This window comes from Leopardus geoffroyi, chromosome C2, assembly GCF_018350155.1.
Source record: "Leopardus geoffroyi isolate Oge1 chromosome C2, O.geoffroyi_Oge1_pat1.0, whole genome shotgun sequence".
NCBI classification, from domain to species: Eukaryota; Metazoa; Chordata; class Mammalia; order Carnivora; family Felidae; genus Leopardus; species Leopardus geoffroyi.
The window spans coordinates 109,225,413-109,248,735 of NC_059333.1; the positions used below are offsets into that span (position 1 = coordinate 109,225,413).

The 23,323-nt window shown below is 40.1% G+C and overlaps 1 protein-coding gene across 4 annotated transcripts; it reads left to right on the forward strand.

The window, feature by feature from the left end:
- The first annotated feature begins 7,098 nt into the window (after window positions 1-7,098).
- CC2H3orf33 (chromosome C2 C3orf33 homolog) lies at window positions 7,099-22,154 on the forward strand. Of its 4 annotated transcripts, XM_045503182.1 has the most exons (6): window positions 7,099-7,252; window positions 8,624-8,644; window positions 9,589-9,648; window positions 13,993-14,140; window positions 17,989-18,149; window positions 21,348-22,154. In XM_045503182.1, exons 1-6 carry the CDS (start codon window positions 7,139-7,141, stop codon window positions 21,747-21,749), a joined length of 906 nt encoding a protein of 301 aa, XP_045359138.1. In that variant the 5' UTR covers window positions 7,099-7,138; the 3' UTR covers window positions 21,750-22,154. The 4 variants fall into 4 exon arrangements, with proteins under 4 accessions (XP_045359138.1, XP_045359140.1, XP_045359139.1 ...); XM_045503183.1 differs by lacking the exon at window positions 8,624-8,644 and having other exon boundaries at window positions 7,100-7,252; XM_045503185.1 differs by lacking the exons at window positions 7,099-7,252; window positions 8,624-8,644 and adding an exon at window positions 7,265-7,527.
- Window positions 22,155-23,323: the final 1,169 nt, after the last annotated feature.

Sequence of the window (23,323 nt, forward strand, 5' to 3'; positions counted from 1 at the left end):
GTTTGGTTTCTCCTGAGGCCCATCTCCTTGGTTTAGAGACTGCCTGCTGCTTTCTTGCTCTATCTTTACATGACCTTCCTCTCTGCCTGCACATTGCAGGTTTCTCTTATAAGGACACCAGTCCTATTGGATTACGGCTCCTCCCTTATTACTTCATTTAACCTTAATTACGTCTGTAAAGACCCTGACTTCAAATACGATCACATTGTGGGTTAAGGCTTCAACGTATGAATTTTGGGAGAACACAATTTAGTCCATAACACAAGAGATCTTTATTTCTCTGGTATGCACATTTCAAGGCAGGGGATGAGATTTAGGACCATGGACACATCTGTGGGTTCTAAATCTGGTCTTGACCCTGAAGACATATTTACATTCCAAAGGATAAGAACCCAGGATCCTTCCCAGGAGTATTTGTTTATATTAAGGACATAAGAAGTCTTCCATACAACTGTCCTATATAGTCACCCGGATTCATATTTTGAGCCTCCTCAACTACAGCACAAACCCTAGTATATTTAGTCTCTTAGTCTGATAAGCTGTTATCAGTCTGGCTCTCACTGGTCACCATACAGGTGAAATAGGAATGTGGGGAACTAGTGTGGTTATTATAAGTAGTAATTAGATCTATTCCTGCTTTAGAAACTGTGTACTTCCAGTACAATGTGAATAAACATAACTTGACAGACATGTTTTGTCTGAAATTATTGAAATTGTGTTCTGTTTAATTCATTTTTTTTGGTTATATATGTTCAGAAGCTTGGGATAATGAAAGTATGGGTTTTATTTTTAAGTTTTATTGTTTTTTTTACCCTATGGACTATTCTTTATTTTATCTTTTATTATTTTTAAAACTTTGTTTATATTTTTAAAGATTTATATTTTTAAGTGATCTCTATACCCAACATGGGGCTTGAACTTACAATCCTAAAATCAAGAGTTGCATGCTCTAATGACTGAGCCAGCCAGGTGCCCCTATTTTATTTTTTATTTTTAAGTTTTTGAATTTTATTTATTTATTTACGTAATCTACACCAATGTGGGGTTTAAGCTCATGACCTTGAGATCAAGAGTTGCACACACTTCCAACTAAGCCAGCCAGGTGCCCCTTTATTTTTTATTTTTATTTTAATTCCAGTATAGTTAACAAACAGTGTTATATTACTTTCAGGTATACAATATAGTGATTCAACACTTCCATATATCAACTATTGCTCATCAAGATAACTGTACTCTTAATCCTATTCACCTATTTCACCCAACCCCCCATCTCTTCTGGTAACGGTCTGTTTGCTGTCCATAGCTAAGAGCTATTTTTTGGTTTGTCTTTTTTTTTTTCTTTTTCATTTGTTTTGTTTCTTAAATTTCACATAGTGAAATCATATAGTACTTGTCTTTCTCTGACTTACTTTGCTTACCATTATATTCTCTATCTCCATGTTGTTGCACATGGCAGGATTTTGTTCTTTTTTGTGGCCGAGTATTCCATTTCAATTTTTCATTATCCATTCATTTATCACTGGACACTTGGGCTGCTTCCATTATTTGGCTATTGCAAATAATTCTGCAATAAACATGGGGGTGCATTTTTCCTTTTGGATTAGTGTTTTTGTATACTTTGGGTAAATACCCGGTAGTGCAACTACTGAATCATATGGTAATTCTATTTTCAATTTTTTGAGGAATCTCCACAGTAGCTGCACCAGTTTGTATTCCCACAAACAGTATGTGAGGACTTCTTTTTCACATCCTCACCAACACGTGTGTGTGTGTGTGTGTGTGTGTGTGTGTGTGTTTAAGTTAATTATTTTGAGAGACACAGAGACAACATGAGTTGGGGAGGGGCAGATAAAGAGGGAGACAGAATCCCAAGCATGCTCCGGGCAGACTTAGGGCTCAAAGTCGTGAAACCGTGAGATCATGATCTGAGCTGAAAACAAGAGTTGGACACTTAACCGACTGAGCTACCCAGGTGCCCCACTTGTGTTTTTGAAAGTCTGGGTTTTAGAACCAAAAGTTCAGTCTCGAGTGATTAGATGTCTCCTTTTATATTTTCTTCTAGTTTAAATGGGCAAATTTTCCAAGTAGTTCAATTTAAAGTGCTAATAGGGGCACCTGGGTGGCTCAGTCAGTTAAGCATCCGACTCTTGATTTAGGCTCAGGTCATGATCTCACGGCTTGTGAGTTCAAGCCCTACGTTGGCCTCTGTGCTGACAACACTGAGTCTACTTAGGATTCTCTCTCCCTCTCTTTCTGCCTCTCCCCCACTTGTTCATACTCTTTCTCTCAAAATGAATAAATAAACTTAAAAAAATGGTGCCTTTAAAAAAAAGGCATTATTACTCCTGTGGGTGGAAGATATTTTAAATCTAGAATTTCAGTTGTGAGGTGTGAGCGAAAGCAAAAATTGGGTTTATCTGAAGAAATCAGACCCTATAAGTCAGAAATTATTGAAAAAGCATAAAGAAACAACTCTGGGCTTAAAAAATGGTGAAATAATTTCAAAATACACTTTCACAGTTTTTTTGAACATTTTATATTTTATTAGGTTAATAATTTCTGACAAAAGAAATAGAGGTTTTGTACTTTTTTGGTCATTCATTTCTCTCTAGTCCTGTAAAGAATAAAAATTTTTTTTAAGATTTTATTTTTAAGCAATCTCTACACACTGTGGGGCTCAAACCTACAACCCTGAGATCAAGAGTCACATGCCAACTTAAAAGCCAGGAGCCCCCCGGTTATGATAGTTAAACTGAGACTTGAAGGATAAGGGGGAAGGGGGCAGCTCGAGAGGGGCTGGAAGGTGAAAGGAAAGGCTTAGGGCATTGTAGGCAGAGTGAGCAGTAAATGCCAAAGCTCTGAGGCAGAGGGATGAACTTGGCCCGTGTGAAGAAGAGGGAGGTCAATGTGCTCAGTGTGCTTGAGGTAAAATGAGTGAAGTAGGGGGTAGGAAAGAAGAGCTTGAGAGAGAAGCAGAGCCTCGATTATGTAGCACCTGTACATGAACCTACAGTTTTGACATTACTTGAAGCGTAATGGAAAGCCATACAAGCAGAGGTAATAAACTAAAAGTCTGTAGTCTCTGCCTCAAGATAAATTCTTTACCTACCACAGTGTTTTGCCAACAATTTTAATTTCAAAACAGGGTGACTTCATATGAAAGTCCAGATCTGCAGCTTTTCTTGAAAAAAGCTGAAGATCTCTCCCTATTGGACTCCCAACTGTTTGGTGGAGGTTGGGTGTAATGCAGTGCTGGGGTTTTGGCGGGCAAGTGCAAAGGAGGCAGAGAGGGGTTGGAGTTGAGGCTATTTTTAAGGGAGTGATTATAATGCTAAACCAGAGTCCAAGCTGGTTAAGATGGAAACTGAAGACTAGAGGGGGCTGATGAATAGGACATCGTGGTTCAATGGACTGATCATTTTACTGAGCTCAAAGAGCTATTGCCATAAGGGGTATTTTCTCGAGTGAGCCAGAAGAACAGGAGGTTGTGGTGGGAGAGGGCAGTGTCAGGGCTGTGACTGCAGATGTGGCAATTTCTGGTGAAGACAAGACCCAGAGTGTAACCATGGGAAGAGATGGCTGAGTTGGGGTAGAGGAAAAAGTCACTGGGCATGAGACTTGAGAGATCAGAATAATAACAGGGATTGAAATGAAGAGAAAGACTTTAAGTCAGCTGCTAAAGTGTTCAATGAATAAAAGAAAGTGACCATGGGGCACCTGGGTGTCTCAGTAGGGTTAAGCATCTGACTCTTGACTTCAGCTCAGGTCATGACCTCACAAAGCGACCAAGAGATCACAAGATGACAGCCTCCATCACTCCTGACAGTCCTGAAGAGGGTAAGAGGGCAAGAGGTATTAGTAGCAATGGCAAGGAAGTTAGTGAGCTCACCTCCTGGTCCTGAGGTACACACGTGTTTTAGTCATCTTAGGCTGCTGTAACAAATTACCAGAACCTGGGTGGCTTAAACAGACATTTGTTTCCCACAACTGGGAAGTTCAAGATTAAGGGGCTGGCAGATTTGGTCCCTGTTGAGAGTCCTCTTCCTGGCTTACAGACTGTCACCTTCTCTCTGTGCTCACATGGGTGGAAGAGATACAGATCTGGTCTTTATTCCTCTTTTATAAGGACTTAAATCCCATCATAGGGGTTCCACTCTCAAGACCTTATCTAAACCTAATTACCCCCCAAAGACCTCACCTTCTAACACCATCACATCAGGGGTTAGAATGTCACATATGAATTTTGGAGTGACATAAATACTCAGTCCATAACACAGTGGAATGATTGACTTTGACTGGAAATCAATGCTAGAAACTGAGATGTTTTTGTGAGAGGGGGTCCTCATTAAATATTCATTTTTTTTCTAATTCTTTGGGTTCTGGGAACATTCACATTAATGTCCAATTAATTTCTTTTTAATAATCATTCTGCATAGTTAACAGAAAACTTCCAATAAAAGTCTTACAAACTCTTTGTGTTCACGGTATTGTGGGAAATTGAGGGGCGGGCAATGAATCTAAGTGTGGCTTTCATGCATACCTCTCTACTCATAGAAGCAGCATATCCAGAGAGGTCATCAACAGCAAAAGGAGCAGGAGTCCTTGGTAAAGCTACCCCAGGAGAATGGTAAATCTCTCAATCTGCAGAAATCCTGCAGCGGCCAGGATTCTCCCATCAATCATTAGTGAGATGCTGCTGAAATATTGAAAGGGACACCTTGAGATATCTGGAGGACTTGGAAACACCCAGGTGACTGATATCTGGGTTACAGAAAAGAAGACTTTAGGTTGGAAAGTAGGGATGTTGGATAGAACTGTCTTCAACTAGGACAGGAGAGAGAGCAGAAAGCATATAGAGACAGGACACTGAAACAGCAAAAGAAGAATTGGGAACAGAATTGCCCATGAAGGAATCTTAGTTTTTCTACTTTTGAACTAAAGCTATTCAACATCTCTTAACACACATAACTTTTGTTTTTATTTGAAATAGTGATTAAGGATTTTGGTTATAGCATATATTTTTTGGTTATAGCATATAGCATATATTTTTTTTAATGTTTGTTTATTTTGAGAGATGGGGAGAGGGGCAGAAAGAGAGGGAGACAGAGAATCCTAAGCAGACTCCTCGCTGTCAGCCCAGAGCCTGTCTTGGAACTGGAACTCATGAACTGTGAAATCATGACCTGAGGCGAAATCAAGAGTCCTACACTTAACCAACTGAGCCACCCAGGTGCCCCTATTTAGTTGGATTTCCCCCAAAACCATGTGCATTGCACCCTCTCTGGAAATTTATAGGGATTGATGTGTTTTAGCTGATTGCCTTTATGGGAAGCAGTGTTGTGGTCACGTGCACAGACTGAGCCAATTCACTGACTGAATCCCAGCATAACAGCCCAGCTCACCGCTTCCTAGCTGGGTGACCTTGGCTACTGGCTTAATCACTCTGCATATTTACTCTTTAAAGCTGGTATTAATAATAGTGTCTATCTTATAAAGTTGTTGGGAGCATCAAGGGAGCTAATACATGAGAAGTATTTAGAATGGTGCCTCACACATAGTAAGATCTAAGTGTTAGCCAGTAATTTACTTTCTATTAGCTACAGTACTGAGGCAATACATTCCTTGAAGGTACTACTCATAATATGTGTGTTAGGAGTACAACATACTCCATTTTCACTTCTAAAAATAATATATGCATAAAGAAAAGTAAAAAAATTCTAACAGTATATTGCTCTGTCCAATATGGTAGCCACTAGACACATGTGACTATTGAAATTAATTAAAATTAATAAAATTAAAAATTCAGTTCCTGGGGCACCTGGGTAGCTCAGTCGGTTAAGTGTCTGACTTCAGCTGAGGTCATGATCTCACAGTCCGTGAGTTCGAGCCCATGTCAGGCTCTGTGCTGACAGCTCAGAGCCTGGAGCCTGCTTGAGATTCTGGATCTCCTCTTTCTCTGCCCGTTCCCCACTTGTGCTCTGTCTCTGTCTCTTTCTCAAAAATAAATAAACATTAAAAAAATATATATATATATATACATACATATATATGTATATATATGTATATATGTGTATATATATGTATATATGTGTGTGTGTGTGTGTGTGTGTGTGTGTGTGTATATACACTGGCTGGCTTAGTCTGAAGATCAGAGGACTCTGGATTCTGGTCATAAATTCGAGCCCCAGGTTGGGCTTAGAGCTTACTTCAAAAAAATAAAAATTCAGTTCCTGAGTTGTACTAGCTACATTTCAAGCACACAAGAGCCACAAGTGGCTATTAGGTTTGAAACTGAACAACGCAGATATACAACATTTCCATAATTGCAAAATGTTCTCCCAACCATTCCTACCCCAATCCCTCTCTCCAGGGGCAATCACTGTTGTAGGTTTCTTGCATAGATTTCCATGGTTCTCTCTCTCTCTCTCTCTCTCTCTCTCTCACACACACACACACACACACACACACACAAATTTTTTACACAAATGTTACTATACCATTTACACTATCTGGCATCTAATTTTTGTTTTAAAATATACTTATATACTAATTAATACTACTACTAATATACGAAATATACTAATATAGTCAGCTTTCCATATATATTTTAATTAATTAACAGTTCAACAATTTAGAGCACCTAATAGGATTACCAAGGAACTGTGCAAATTTTAAAGCACAATTCAAACATAAGAAATATGCATCTTATTATATTTGGGAGCAGGTGAAAGGAATGAACTACTTCAATTTCCTTTCTGCATGGCAGAGGAGATGCGGTACCCACACTGAGGCTGGGTTAACCGAAGTCACAAACTGATCGTCTTCCCACCAGCATGGCCAGGAAGCCTTCAGCCCCCGTCCCTGTCCCATAAAAATGTCCGGCGCAGTGGGAAAACAATGCATAAATGCTGGGGGAGGGGGGTCACTGATACGGGAGGCCCACCTCCAGGGGAAGAGGCAGCGAACAGCCAGTCGTAAGGCCACTCTCAGGCGACGCAGACGAGGACCCCACCGTCGACCACCGTGCGGCGCCCCTAACAGCTTGGGGAGCCCGGATCCTGGCCGTCCGCCCCAGGAGCGCGGCGCCCCCTGCCGTCCGCCCGAGGAGCGCGACGCGGGCTCGCGGGAAGCCGGCAACATGGCGGGCCGGCCTAAGGCCCCTGCCTCGCAGCCGCCGGACCCGGACGGAGCGGCGCCCAATGTGGTGGCGCGCGTCTCGAAATGGGCGGACGACCACCTGCGCCTCGTCCGGGTATCGCAGACCGGCCGGGCAGGCGGGGGCGCAGGGTCGCGCGGAGCGAGCCTGAGGGAGACGTGGCGCGGGCAGGCCACGCGCAGTGGAGCCCGTCGGGGCCGGACTGGGCGGAGGGCCACGTTGCCGGGGTCGCGAGTGCGGGGCGGGCGGTTGGGGAGGGAGCGCGGCCCGGCTGGGCTCGGTGCGGTGGGCTGGAGAGACCATCTCTAATTACTGCCAGGGCAGTGCTGGGCCCCGGAGATACCTCAGAGACCAAGACGCAGCACAGCTTGGTGCGTCCCCCGAAAGCAGTTGGGGACGCAGCGCACGGAGACGACGGGGTGGAAGATAGGGCACGTGGTCCTACCGTAGGCCTTGTGTTTTAAGTGACGTGAGAGGGCACTGGAGTTCGACCAAGAATGGGACATCTTAGGTGTCCAGGCAAGACAAGATTGTGGCTAAGACCCTGGGGATGGTGTGGACGATTTAGGTGTGGGGTGCAAGGAGGAATCAAGGGGGCTGCCCACTGGGTGGATGGTGGTGAAAGTTGTTTCTGTGGAGGAGTGGGGGCCAGTGATTTGTTGGGAAAATTCAGAGGACCCTTTGGACATGTGAACTTGGAGGTGGAGATGTGTGAACTTGAAGATGGTTATTAGAATTCTAAACGGAGTTGTAGATATTATCTAGGCAACTTAGATATAGGAATCTGGCATTGAAGGGAGATCGGAACTGGACATACAACTTTAGGAATGAACTGCCTAAATCTTAAGTTTAAAGCTTGGATGACATCTTGGAGCAAGTCAGAAAAGCTGTGGAACAAGTCCTAGAATTCAGACATGGGACCTGAGGAACACTGAACATTTAGAATATGGGAAGTGAAAAGGAGATCAGCAAAAACTGGGAAGAAACAGTGGAGGAGAAGGAAAACCAGGCGTTCTAGAAGTCAAGTGAAGAGAATTTTCAGAGAGAATGATTAACTTTGTTACATCCTTCTGAGAAGTTGAGTAGGACCATCAGCTTTGCAAAAAGCTCTGCAGCCAAGCAGCACAAGGGTCAGGGCTATGGCTGTTTTCATTCACCACTACAGCTCCTGTCCTCTTAGTATTGCGTGCCATTTACTAAGTGCTAGATACATATTGGTGGCATTAATGAATGATAGATTAATGAATGAATGAATGATATAGGTGTTAATTGGCAAGGCCTGGGTTCTTCTAGTGAAGCAGAAATTGATGCATGGGTCATTTCAAATTAAAAAACGACTTCAACAGATTGAGAGAGGAAACAGTTTAAATTAGCCCACAGATAACATTATTCCAAATATCTCAATCACAGAATGTATCCTAGTGTTCATTTTCTTTCTTTTTCCTTCTACAAATGCAAAATCTACAGAACAAAAAGCATTATGTATTGGTAATTACAAAATTTCCATTGCCTTATTTTCTGTTTGCCTGATGTTTAAAGCATGATCAGAGTTGTATCTGTTTTCAACACTAAGACCAATCTTAGTATCTTCATTTCTTTCCTTGCATATAATTTTCAGCTTCATTTCTTACATACCTAATTGTATTTATTGAAGGAAAGCATGTTAGATTATCACTCTTGTTGAGGCAGTTGCAGTGTTCTTTTTTTAAAATTATTTTATTTTATTTTTGAGAGAGAAACAGAGTGCAAGCGGGGGAGGAGCAGAGAGAGAGGGAGACAGAATCCGAAGCAGGCTCCAGGCTCTGAGCTGTCAGCACAGAGCCAGGCGCAGGGCTCAGACTCGCAAGCAGTGAGATCATGACCTGAGCTGAAGTCGGGAAGTCAGACGCCTAACCTACTGAGCCACCCAGGTGCCCTGCAGGGTTCTTATTTTTAAATTAAACTCTCTTAGGTCTGTTTCAGCTTAAATGGAGCACTTTAAAAACATTGATAAGTTTTTCCCAACTGTTCATCCATATATACATCGAAGACATTGTATTGTAACGTTTTGGTGGCAAATTTTTCTATCAAAGATTTAAATTCCCACTCTAGGCTCGGGGTTATGCTAGTTACTGTGGGCATCATTCAAGAAGTATTAGACTGATTCATGCAATTAAGGTACTCACGGTTAAAGTAAAAGGCAATAGAGAACAATACAATGTTATGTATATAATTACTATACATGTCAGAGTGTTTGGGAAAGAAAGGGGAGATTACTGAGTAGGTAGGCAGTTAAGGAAGTTTTTTTGGAAGAAATGGGCCTTTAGTTGAAGGATGTGCCTTATTTGCACAGATATTGGGAGGACAGTCTTCTTTTTCCCCCCTTCTAATTACTACTTTCACTATTATGGATAATAACTAATGAGAATTAATCATTTAATCTTTTTCTGAAGAACATCAGCACCGTAATGGCCATAGCTGGAATAATGTTACTTCTAAGAAGTATTCGGATGGTAAGTTAAAAAATGAAGAAGGTACTGTGAACTGTGATAAACAAGAGACAGTTAATTTCTCACCTCAAAACAGTTTTTGTCTCAAGCTGGGTATCATTCTGTTATTCATATTAGAAGTTTTAAATATTATTTTAGAACAATGAACATATTTTAAGACCTTGATTTAAAAGTAACACATTCGCAGGATTTTATGGAAAGTAATTGCATAGTCTATATTTTCATAATCACGTCTTCATGCTTAAAAAGGAATCTGTAAAGGATTTGGTTTGCTAGAATGCTATAATCACTAAATTTGCATTTCAGACATTGTGGAATGTCTCAAAACTGTTTTGTATTGTGGTTTTAGATTTAGATCACAGTCGAATTATGTCCTTTAGCACTGAATAATTTATGCTTTCTCTGATTTGCAACAATCTGTAATATCTGTTCAATGAATAAAGCAGGGTGTATGATGTAAAAAAAAAAATTTATTCTTTCAGTTAGCGTATTTTTTTTGCCCTTTCAATAATTTTTTAATAATAGATACTGTGGAAATCCATTTAGTAATTCAAGATTTAGAAGTATTTTTTATATAACTGATTCTTGTCTTTGGGTGTAATTTTAGTGTCATGTTACAATCTGGTATGGGTTTATTCCTTCTGTGTATATTTATTTCCTGTATTTATTATCTCTATATTATTTTATATTATCATTGACTACACAGTGTTACTCTACTATACTGTATCTTTTCCATCTGTTGCCTTTTCCCCCTGACTCCAATGTCAGAACTTTCATCCTCTTTATTAAGTGCCTTGCATTCTTTTTTAACCTTATATCTAATAATCTAATAGCCTTTTTCTTTTAACATTTCCATGATTTTGTAAGTCATTCATTTTTAGCTTATATATATTTTTAGAATGGAACTTTGGAAACTTTAGTTGTTTTCATTCATTTCATTTTTTCTTTATCTTACAATCTGTATTCCATGACATTTGTATTTTGAAGGTTTCAAAATTGTCAAAATATTAAATGATCTGAGTAAGAGTTGAGGTAAAAGTACAGGGGGCCTGGGTGGCTCAATCAGGTAAGCCTCTGACTTTTGATTTTGGCTTAGGTCATAATCTCATGGTTCGTGAGATCGAGCCCAGTATTGGGCTTCTCACTGACAGCACAGAGGCTGCTTGGGAGTCTCTGGCACCCTCTCTCTCTGTCCCTTCCCTGCTTATGCTCTCTCTCTCAAAATAAATAAACTTGACAAAAAAAAGTGTTTAGGTAAAAATAATGCTGAGGGGTTATTTCTCTTGTTAGCCCTTAAAAATTACATGAATCAGTTATAGATGATTTTAAGTTATACAATATTAGGTATGTTATTGATTTATGAAAATTATACATTAATTAATATAAATTTATATTAGTATATTATGAAGTTATTCATTTTAGACTTTAGTTCTGGTGTCTTTTTTTTAGATTTTTATGGCTTTTGATAATAGTGACTAACATGTGATGAGAAGAGCAGGCTAAGAAGCTAGAAAAAGAACATTGGAACTTTAGAGAACAAAAAACTCAGTTATATGACAGTTGAAGGACTTTGGCTACAAGTAAGAGAAACCCCAACCGACAGTGGCTTAACCAAGTAAAAAGGCTTTTCCTCATGTCACAAGATGCCTGGAGTGATTCAGTGACAGAGGGTTTTAGGTGTATGATTGGCTACTCTAGCTCCAAATAGCATATTCTTATTCAAAGCAAAAGGAGAGGGAAAAGGAAGGTGCGAGCCACCTCTCATGAAGAAAGCAAAAATTTTCCCAGAAGCCTTCAGCAGACTTTTGCTTACATCCTTATGTCGTATGGCCACCTCTAGCTGGAAAGGAGTTGGGAAAGCGGCCATTTAACTTTCCCATCCCTTCCAGTGCCTGCTGATAAGGGAGAGAGGCTTGAGAATAAATATTGCATTAACCAACAAAGGGCCTGCCACAGGGAGCCTTAATAGTTCCCCTTCAGTGTTCTTTTTGTATTGCTGTTTTTCTTCCTCCTGAGTTTACCAAGCTCTCATATTCTTTCAATTACTGGTAGACAATTCCAAATTTCATATTAAAAAAATTAAAAAAATGATGATTGAGTTTAGTACTGTGCTAAACACTTCATATACATAATTTCATTTAAAATCATTTTTTAAAAATGTTTATTTATTTTGAGAGAGAGAGAGAGAGATTGCACACCAGCAGGGGAGAGAATCCCAAGCAGGCCCCTCACTGTCAACACAGAGCCTGACTCGGGGCTCAATGTCATGAACCGTGAGATCATGATCTGAACTGAAATCAAGGTCGGATACTTAACCGACTGAGCCACCCAGGTGCCCCTACGTAATTTCATTTAATACTTATAATAATGCTATGAAACCGGTATTCTTATACCCAGGTTTTATAGATGAGGAGATGGATGCTTAAAAAAGTTAAATTTATTTTCACAAGATCGCCCAGCTAGTATGTGGCAGAACTGGATTTCAAATGTCATGTTCCTGAATTTGAAACCCTTATTATTTTCTCTTCACAGAGCTTCCCGCTTTTGTCTGTTTGCCTCTAGGACACTTCACCATCTGAAGCTTAGGGACAGCATCCTTGTCAGTGGCATCATCTTTCTGCCTCTTCTGGAAAGCAGACTGTTTATCACAGGCTCAGGATTCACTTCCTTTAAAAATATCTTCCTTCGGTGTTCTTATCCTTTCAATTTTGACCTGTTAGCACTTACACTTTATCTTAAACCTCTCTATGTATTGCTCTGCAGTTGTATTCTGGTTTTATGTATATAGTTAGTTCATCTTCCAGATAGTGCCATGTCACAGAAACACAGCACTGAACTTTATGTTGTTGAGGGATTATTGGATCCATAAAAGGTAGATACAGTGGGATCTGCCTTTAAAGGTTTTTCACATATTCCTTGAGTATGAACTCAAGGAAATAGAACATTGGGTTCTATTTAGTTTCCTCTTTAGCTAGCTGCTTAATAATTTCTAAAACTCTAAAATTTCTAAAACTCCAAACATCAAGGCACTCTGGTGTCTTTTTTATGTGTGTCCTTTAATGAAAACACCTAAAAATTAAAAGGGATGGATGTTTAGTAATTGAAGACATCTATAATGATCCTCTCTACTTACTCTGTCTGTCTCCCCTGTGCAAAATACTCTTTTTTAAAAAAAATTTATTTATTTTTGAGAGAGAGAGAGAGAGCGAGCAAGCATGAGTGGGAGATGGGGCAGAGAATCCCAAGCAGGCTCTGCGATGTCAGGAGCTGGGCAAGGGGCTTGATTTCATGAAACATGAGATCATGACCTTAGCGGAAATCAAGAGTCTGAGGCCCAGGAAACCCAACAAACTGAACAACCCAGGCACAGCCTACCCTCCGCCCCCACTGGTGCAAAATAATCTTAGTTTTCTCATGTGGTGTGGTTTCCAGACTCTATCATCTTTTTTCTCCTCTTTTAGCTTTGTTCCAGTTTGTTTGAGTCTTTTATGAAACGGGTACCTGGTACAGCATAGTATATTCCACTTGGGGCCTGATTTAGAGCCATCCCTTCCTCACCTCTCTCATTTTGGATCCTGTTCCTTATAATGTTGCTTGGTGTTTGAACTTAGGTGGCCGCAGCAGGGAGTGTAGGGGAGAGGGAGTTTGTATTTTGTTTTGCAGCTTTGTCACACTTCCACTCATTTTGAGTTCACAGTTAACTAAAGGTTCTTAATCTTTTTAATCTATGCTATAATTAGTTTATTCTCTTATCCTTCATTAGTTTTATCCCATCATCCTAGTTGTCAAGATCTTTTAAAATACTGACTCTAACCTGTAGTATTTCACATGGTTTTTTTTTTTTTTTTTTTAGGTGTTTATTTATTTTTGAGGGAAGGTGGGGAGCGGCAGAGAGACAGTAGGGGAGGGTCAGAGAGAGAAAGAGAGAGAATCCCAAGCAGGCTCCACACTGGCAGAGCAGAGCCCAGTGTGAGGCTTGAACTCATAAACCATAAGACCATGAGCTGAGCCAAACCAAAGGTTGGACGCTTAACTAACTGCCATCTTGGTGCCTCAACACTTTTTTTTTCAAAAGATTTTAAGTAATCTCTGCACCCAATGTAGGACTCAAATCTTCAAGCCTAAGATCAAGAGTTGCATGCTCCGCTGACTGAGCTAGCCAGGTGCCCCCTTCCTATAAACACTTTTGATTAAATCACACTAAAATATTAATATATAAAATTAAGGGGTAAATTAAAAAATTTCAGGGGTTACATCTTCTTATTAAATATTTAGGTAACAATTTGACATGCTTAATGTTAAAATGAAAATAATAATCAAATGTTATATTTTTTTATAAATCAACAGACATCAAAATTTACAAGTTCTTCAGATATTCCAGTAGAATTTATAAGAAGGAATGTTAAACTACGTGGACGATTACGCCGAATAACTGAGAATGGTTTAGAAATTGAGCATATTCCCATTACTTTACCTATTATAACTTCATGGAAAAGTAAGTAAAGTACAAGAATAATACAACTGTTTTAGTATTTGTTAATTAGAAGTTATTTGTAAAGTAGCAAACAATGTCATTTTAAATGTTAATAACTTTCCACTGTCTATGAGAGAAAGTATAAACTCTTGGTTTTAAATACAAGGAACTATTTAATTGGTCTCCAGATGTTCTTTTCTTCCCCCTCCTCTTTTTATTCAACCATTCAGTATTTCATTCAGGCAGTCAAGCATTCTTTCCACAAATATTGAGCAACCGTTATGTTCTAGGACCTATTGTAGCTACATGGCACTGAGTGAAACAAATAAGACTACCCTTTGGAGCATACAGTCTAAGTAGAAAATAGACAACAGACAAATGAAAATTGTCCTAAGAGCTATGAAGAAAAGAGCAAGATGCTAGGGTGAACATTACTGGAGGTCATGTGAATGGGGAACCTATACCTGTAAAGTGGTCAGAGAAAGCCTCATGGATGAGTTGTTATTTAATCAGAGACCTGAAGAATGAGAGGGGGCTGGCTAGGCAGAATGTGTATGGGAATGAGCATGGCTCTTCTGAGAAGCCATATGAAGACTAGAGTGCTGGGGCCTAGGGAAGAAAGGGACAAGAGTCACCAAAGGAGACTGGAGAGCCGAACAGGGGCTGATGTCCCCTGCTGCTTTCCCATTTCTCCCTGCTTTGTGTCAAAGACCCCACTCACACAGACCTTCCTGCCTGCTGCTTATTTGTGTTCTCATGCCCCTGGGCACAGTTTGCCCAGAGTGCCTTGGCTCCTGTTGAGCTCCAGTTCATTCTTTAGTATCCACCTCAAATGTCAGCTCTTCTGTGAAGCTTTCCTTAACTCTGGAGCTGAATTAGCCTCTTTCTTTACTACACCCACAACAGTGGACACACACTGTGGTTACAGTACTTAAACACATTTTCCTATAGTCATGTATTTTAGGTTTATATCCTCCACTAAACTGAACCCCTGGTGGGCAGGGACCTTTTCCTACCTATCTCATTATTCACAGGCCCTAGAAAAATAATTGTTAGCCAATGGAGACTTGGCAAAGCTTGTTGAATAAATTTAGTTTTATTTATACATTCATTTTATATTTTAAATACATTTTTAAAAAGTTTATTTGAGAGAGAGAAAGAGGGGGAGGGAGAGAGAGACTCCCAAGCAGGCTCCACACTGTTAGCACAGAACCCATTGTGGGGCTCGAACTCATGAACTGGGAGATCATGACCTGAGCTGAAACCAAGAGTGAGACACTCAACCAACTGAGCCACCCAGGTGCCCCTAAATTTATTTATATTTAAAGATCTTCTTGGGGTGCCTGGCTGGCTCAGTCGGTGAAGCATCCGACTTTGGCTTGGGTCATGATCTTGCCATTCATGAGTTTGAGCCCTGTATCTGGCTCTGTGCTGACAGCTCAGAGCCTGGAGCCTGCTTCAGATTCTGTGTCTCCCTCTCTCTCTGCCCCTGCCCTGCTCATGCTCTGTCTCTGTCTCTGTCTTTGTCTTTCTCTCTCTCTCTCTCTCAACAATAAATAAAACAAATTTTTTTTAAATAATAAGGAGCTTCATAGTATTATTTTAATTTTATGAAGGGGTTCTTATTTTTTAAAGTTCATTTAAAACATTTTTTTAAGTTTAATTTTTTTTTTTTTAATTTGTTTTGAGAAGGAGAGAGGGTGCAAGTGGAGGGAGGGCCAGAGAGAGAGGACAGAGAATCCCAAGCTGGCTCCACATTGTCAGTGCAGAGACTGATGAGAGGCTTGAACTCACAAAGTGGGAGATTGTGACCTGAGCTGAAATCAGGAGTTGGAATTTAACCAACTGAGCCACCCAGGCTCCCCACATTGTTTTTAACGTTTATTTATTTTTGGGACAGAGAGAGACAGAGCATGAACGGGGGAGGGGCAGAGAGAGAGGGAGACACAGAATCGGAAACAGGCTCCAGGCTCTGAGCCATCAGCCCAGAGCCTGACACGGGGCTCGAACTCCCGGACCGCGAGATCGTGACCTGGCTGAAGTCGGACGCTTAACCGACTGCGCCACCCAGGCGCCCCTCCCCACATTTTTTTTAAAGTAATCTCTACACCCAATGTGGGGCTCGAAGTTATAACCTTGAAATCAAGAGTCACGTGGTTTTCTGAGCCAGCCAATTGCCCCAGATGATTCTTTTCTACCCTCAGATGAATGAATTTCACCTGTTCAAGGAGATATGCCTATAAAGGAATAAGATTGATTCCACCCCCCAAACATACCTACGTGATTGATTCTTTTAATAAATCAAACAGAATTTAAACAATTTGAGTGACTATTGTTCCCTAAAGAGAGATTTATTTGTTGACCATTTCAGTCTAAGCAGGATTTAGACTTCATAAGTCCTCTACCTTCTAAGTTGTTGTCATTATGTTATAATAATTTAAATCACTTCTCCCTGAAATACTAATGACTCTTCAGTGCCCAGGCAGCAAAGTTGCCACCTGGGTTTGTCCAGGCTGTACCTTATACTGCTCTGGGGATGATATTCAGTAGGATCTGCCCCCAGAAGCCCTGCAGCGCCACGGCACTGTAATTGCCATATGTGCATATTATTATTATTAAAAATGTTTATTTTTTTAATTTATTTTTTTTTAAGATTTTTTTAACGTTTATTTTATTTTTGAGAGAGAGAAAGACAGAGAGCAAGCACAGGAGGGGCAGAGAGAAGGGGAGACACAGGTTCCGAAGCAGGCTTCAGGCTCTGAGCTGTCGGCACAGAGCCCAACGCAGGGCTCAAATTCATGAGCAGTGGGATCATGACCTGAGCTGAAGTAGGACTCTCAACCCACTGAGCCACCCAGGTGCCCCTCTTGATTCATTTTGAGAGACAGAGAGCAGGGGAGGAGCAGAGAGAGGGAGTGTGGGGCTTGATCTCATGAACCGTGAGATCATGACCTGAACCGAAATCAAGAGTCAGATGCTTAACCGACTGAACCACCCAGGCGCTGTTTTATTCATATTTAAAAAAAAAATTTTTTTAACGTTTATTTATTTTTGAGACAGAGAGAGACAGAGCATGAACGGGGGAGGGGCAGAGACAGAGGGAGACACAGAATCGGAAACAGGCTCCAGGCTCTGAGCCATCAGCCCAGAGCCTGACGCTGGGCTTGAACTCACGGACCGCGAGATCGTGACCTGGCTGAAGTCGGACGCTCAACCGACTGCGCCACCCAGGTGCCCCGAGTTTTATTCATATTTTTATTAATGGGTTCTACATCCTGTTCTGGAGCTTACTGAAATGGGGGTTTTAGATTATTCCATCTGTTGTATGCTTAGGTTGCTTTATTTTTTTTTTATTTTTTTCCAACGTTTATTTATTTTTGGGACAGAGAGAGACAGAGCATGAACGGGGGAGGGGCAGAGAGAGAGGGAGACACAGAATCGGAAACAGGCTCCAGGTAGGTTGCTTTAAAAGAAAACTTGAGGGGCGCCTGGGTGGCTCAGTCGGTTAAGCGGCCGACTTCAGCTCAGGTCATGATCTTGCGGTCCGTGAGTTCGAGCCCCGCGTCGGGCTCTGTGCTGACCACTCAGAGCCTGGAGCCTGTTTCAGATTCTGTGTCTCCCTCTCTCTCTGACCCTCTCCCGTTCATGCTCTGTCTCTCTCTGTCTCAAAAATAAATAAACGTTAAAAAAATAATAATTAAAAAAAAAAAGAAAACTTGAATACAGATGTAAATGAACCTGCAATCTAGAGTGTCTGGGTGTTTATAAATAAACATGTTTGATTGTTTGGCATAGGGGGAGCGTGACCTTGAAATTCGTTTTTGCAACATGGTATTAAAGCTACATTCCTTTCTACCTAAACTTTTTAGAAGAGCCGTGTGGTGTTTTGCTGGTTAAGCTGGCAGGAGTAGAACTCACTGAAACCGGGAAGGTGTGGTTACAAAAAGAGTTAAAACCTTCCCAGCTGGTATGGTTTCAACTTCTTGCAAAGGAGAATTCAGCACTTATTTGCTATCTTCTAGTGAATAAGGTAAGTAGTATGAAGAAATAATGAGCAATATTTTATTCTTTTTATTTATACATAAACATTATTAATTAGAGCCTTGAATATATAATGGGACTGAATTTTTGCTCTTCTTAATTGGTACTCATAGTGATTATGTATAGAGAACCAGGTGTTTCATATATAAATTTTGTTATAAAATGTTACTTATATGTTTATTATAGAAAAAAAAGACAACTAAGAAAATGGAAAAAACTTAAAATCATTAATGACTTCAGACGTTGATAATTTAAGGAGTAGCTTTACACATTTATTTCTACATGAGTATATTATATCCCCCTTGTTATTAGAAACCACTTGTTGAGTGGGTTTCCTGTCAACTGGAAACTACAAAGAGTAAGTGTGTTTTCTGAAGGTTAATACTGCTCAATCTTTGAACTCTAACGTTGAGCGTACTTGCATACTGTTAATGATCAGTAATCAGTCATCTGAAGACTTTGCGTCAGAGTTTTCCTACCTTTATGATTGTCCATGGCCGCTGTGTAACTAACTGGGATGCCACGGAGCCTCATCAGTGTTGCTGTGCCACTGTCCTGAGTCCTTGCGTGTGCCTTACTCCACACTGCTTTTGGTGGAAGAGTACTAGAAAAAGAGTGTAGAAAATTACATAGTTAAAATGTGATGACAGGATTAAGAACGGTTTTCTTATTTCTAAAGTCTCTTATTATGTAACAAACAAACAATCTGAAGAAAATATAACTTCACATTAAAGTGATTAAAATTGTAAACATTTTAATTCTTTAGAGCCTTTGAACTATTAATAGATAGCCTAATGAGACCGATTAATTTCTGTATGTCCAAGTCATCTTCAGTTCTTTCAAAATAAGAATTATCCAACACTGATCGGTTGAAGCATCATATATTTAAAAGTAAGCTGGGAGGCAGGGGGGCACCTGGCTGGTTCAGTCGGTGAGACATGTGATTCTTGATCTCAGGATTGTGAGTTCAAGCCCCAGATTAGGTGTAGAGATTACTTTAAAAAAATCTTAAAAAAAATAAAAAGAAACAATATCTTCTCTTTTAAGTTGAGGAGTGTATTTCATTTATCCTCAAAACCATTGTTCTGGAGTCCTTGTTTTTACTCCCATTTACAGGTGGGCCTCAGGGTAACCAAGTGATAGAGCCTGTATTCAAGCCCAGCTCTTTCTGGCTCCTGAGCTTCTACTTCACCTTATATACTTTAGTTTATATTCCTTCCTAGGTGACCAAACTATGCAGTATGCATATTGTAGTAATTTACATCTGTTGAATTTTACTAATGTGTCAGATTGAATTTTAGTTATTCTGATTTTGGTTTAAGGGAATGAGCTCTTAAAGTTTAAAATATTGAGGGGTGCCTAGGTGGCTCATTCAGTTCAATGTGATTTTGGCTCAGGTCATGATCTTATGGTTCCTGAGATCAAGCCCTGAGTTGGGCTCTATACTCACAGTTTGGAACCTGCTTGGGATGCTTTCTCTCCCTCTCTCTGTCTGCACCCCTCCCCCACACGTGCTGGTGCTCTCTGTGTCTCTCAAATAAACATTTAAAAAATTTAAAAGATTGAGAAAAATATGATAAATCCTTTAAAACTATATTTATGAACTCCTTATTTTTTTAAGTGTTTATTTTTGAGAGTGTGCGAGTTGGGGAGGGGCAGAGGTAGAGGGGAACAGAGGATCAAAGCGGGCTCTGTGCTCACAGCAGAAGGCCTGGTGTGGGGCTCGAACTCATGAACTGTGAGATCATGACCTGAGCCAAAGTCAGATGCTCAACCCACTGAGCCACCCAGGCTCCCCATGAACTCCTTATTAGTATGACTCAGAGTTACTGCATTTAAGGGAAAAAAGATTACTTTGTTCCTTTGGATAGTCCTAGAAATGTCTCCTACTTTAAACCTGGGGTTTTCACATTTTTAGAATTTAATACTTGTCTAACAAAGCTATTCAGTTATTAATACTTTGCTAAAATTGATCTTGTTAGGTTAAAATTTCACAAGGACTGTATAAATAACTAAACAGGATTTCCTTTTTTAAAAGATTATTTATTTTTGGGACAGAGAGAGACAGAGCACGAACGGGGGAGGGGCAGAGAGAGAGGGAGACACAGAATCAGAAGCAGGCTCCAGGCTCTGAGCCATCAGCCCAGAGCCCGACGCAGGTCTCGAACTCACGGACCGCGAGATCGTGACCTGAGCCGAAGTCGGAGGCTTAACCGACTGAGCCACCCAGGCGCCCCAAGATTTTTAAAAATTTTAAGTAATCTCTACATCCAGTGTGGGGCTTGAACCTACAACTCCCAGATCTAGAGTCTCTCCTCCACTAACTGAGCCAGCCAGGCACCCCAGCAGGATCTCCTTTATACTGTAAATTAGTGGGGAAAAAAGTCCCATTTATCCGGTTTCATTAGGAAGTAAGGTTTTCCATGAAGGAAATTTCTTTATGGATGAAGATTCAAGGCCTAGGACTATTTTAAATGTTAATAATTTTGTGGGAAGTCTTTAAATTTTTTTTTAACGTTTATTTATTTTTGAGACAGAGAGAGACAGAGCATGAATGGGGGGAGGGTCAGAGAGAAAAGGAGACACAGAATCTGAAACAGGCTCCAGGCTCTGAGCTGTCAGCACAGAGCCTGACGTGGGGCTCAAACTCACAGAGCACGAGGCCATGACCTGAGCTGAAGTTGGATGCTTAACTGACTGAGCCACCCAGGCGCCTCATGTGGGAAGTCTTTTAAAAATGCATTTACATGCCAGTGCCTTCCTACACAGTGGAATTCTGAACCTAATCTGTGATGATTCAGTTTATTTTGCATTTTATACTTTTTAGTTTCTTTTGCTGTGGCCTTCTGTCTTTTCGCCTATTTTGTGGGCTCCTTTACTCCTCTGAACAACAAACAGATCAAGAACACTTCTTATACTTTATTACTTCTACTTTCTTTGGGTTAGATGACCAGTGAGTCTGTGAAGAACTATTATGTTACAAAAGAGGCAGTTAACTTTGAGCAAGAATCTCTTTTAGTAATGAAATTCTTGGATTTAGCATTAGCTGTTTTGAGCTCTTGGGGACCCTTTTGCTTCCTGTTTTTTGGCTTTTCTCTGGAGGAAAAAATGCTGAACGACTGATTTTAAGTAAATGAATAAATTACTAAATTCTTAAGTAATTGGTTTGTTTTATTTTTTATTCAAGGGTAGATATTTTAGTGTGAGTCTGAATGAAGAAATTTTGAGAAGAGGCCTTGGCAAAACTGTTCTTGTTAAAGGGCTAGATTATGATTCTAAAATCTATTGGACAATTCACAGAAACTTACTTAAAGCTGAATTAACAGCGTTAAAAAAAGGAGAAGGAATATGGAAGGAAGAATATGAAAAAGAAAGCTATTTGGAAAAATTGAAAGGCTCCTGGAGAGAAATATGGAAAAAAGACAATTATTTAAAAAAAATTGGATCAGATTTCAAATTGAAAAATGAAAGTTATTATGACAAACTTAGAAGGACTTATGAAACATGGAAAGACCACATAAATAACTACTCCTTAATACTGAAGTTCAGAGAACTTATGAATCGCATACACTTCCGTAGAAAAGGGTAAAATATTCTAAGAGGCCTGGAGGTGACCTACTCAGAAAAGAGTAAACTATGTAAATATATGGATATTGAGTTGAAATGGAAATTCCTCCAAATGATCAAAGTTGCATTCTAATGGTATTTAAATATTTAAGAGATGATTATTTTAAATGTCATATCAGAATTACTTAAGCAAATTGTGATTAATATAATATGCTCTTAGGAAAAATGAAATACTTTATAAAGTTACCAGGATAAAGGATGTATATCTGTAATGTTAATATTTGAAGACAGAGTTTAACTATTGGACACTGTATTATTTTAGTTATTTGGGGCAGCCATATTTAATTTTTGTTCAAAGAGAATATTTTGTTTACTTTTCTGGTTTTATCAATTTTGATTACTTATAATAAAGGAACTCTATGCATCATGTCTGAGGCTACTCTTTTCCCAAGTGTCTTCTAACTGTGAATTTGGGGCAAAGTTTTGAGAAGGTCACTGTAGATCATTTCTAGTAATAAAGAATGGCTAATTTCTACCTATTGTTAGATGAAGAGGGTAACCCTCTGGACAAAATCATGAGGATGATGATAATGACAGAAAACAGCTAAAAGCATATTCCAGCAACACCCAGGGAGAAAACACATAACCAAGGTCTCCTTACATTTTACTTTTCTTTTCTTGTGTTGATGTTTGTCAGTTCTGTCCATGAGACAGTTTCTTCTCTAGCACAATTTGGCCATGGTTATTCATTGAGGGTTCTGTAGGGGCTCTCTATCATAGTCCCCTGGCTTGGGAGATTCATACCTCTTTCTCTCCCTTCCTTCTTAACTCCCAAGGCAGTTTAGTCCATAGCCTTTAACTCTTGGATCACCACCACTTGGGATGGAAAGGAACATGAGTTTGCTTGTGGAAAGTGACTGGGCTTACTCACTCCACTCATGGGTGTGTGTTGTGGGGAGTATTAGCAAGTCGGCTTCAGTCCTGCCACTTTCCATGGTGTCAGTTCCACTTGCAGGAAACTCATGTATTCTTAAACGAAGTGATGGGAATGTGGGCCACTCCCTCTCTCTTGCTTCCCTTTTTATCATGCTTCATTCTGCTTGTCTCAGGTAAATGAGGTGCTAGAAGGCTGTGTAGCTTAGCAAATATCAGGAAAGAGATAATCACTATTTCCTAACATAGTGGAAACAGGATATATGGCACTTTCAGTCTTGTCGAAAAGGAAGTAAAGTGCTCATGTCAAATCTTCTTCTGTGTGAACAGGAGAGGGAAGAGATGGTTGCTGCCCCACGAATTCTAACTGTCCAACTCTTACTTATTCCAAAACCTCTTACACCTTTTGGTCCTGAAACCTTCTAAATCAGCTTGATCTTTCCCAGCACTGGGAAAGCCTGGGGAATCTGCTGCCCGAAATGCCATTTTTAAAAAACTTGACTTAAAAATAGGGCCACGGACCTCAACAGTTCTGCTGTCTCTTACTTATGCCTGCTTTCTCACGTCACTCTGAGTGTAGTAAAGCTCCCAGTCAGTACCTCACACCAACCTGGTACACTTGCAAAACCTGCTTAGGAGAATTAACCGCATCTGAGGTAGATA

Excerpts from the sequence above, each read along its gene's own strand:
- CC2H3orf33 (XM_045503182.1), top strand. The coding sequence starts at position 7,139 with ATGGCGGGCCGGCCTAAGGCCCCTGCCTCGCAGCCGCCGGACCCGGAC. Across the intron at positions 14,141-17,988 it reads TATTATAACTTCATGGAAAA|AAGAGCCGTGTGGTGTTTTG; the intron begins GTAAGTAAAGTA and ends TAAACTTTTTAG. Across the intron at positions 18,150-21,347 it reads GCTATCTTCTAGTGAATAAG|GGTAGATATTTTAGTGTGAG; the intron begins GTAAGTAGTATG and ends TTTTTATTCAAG.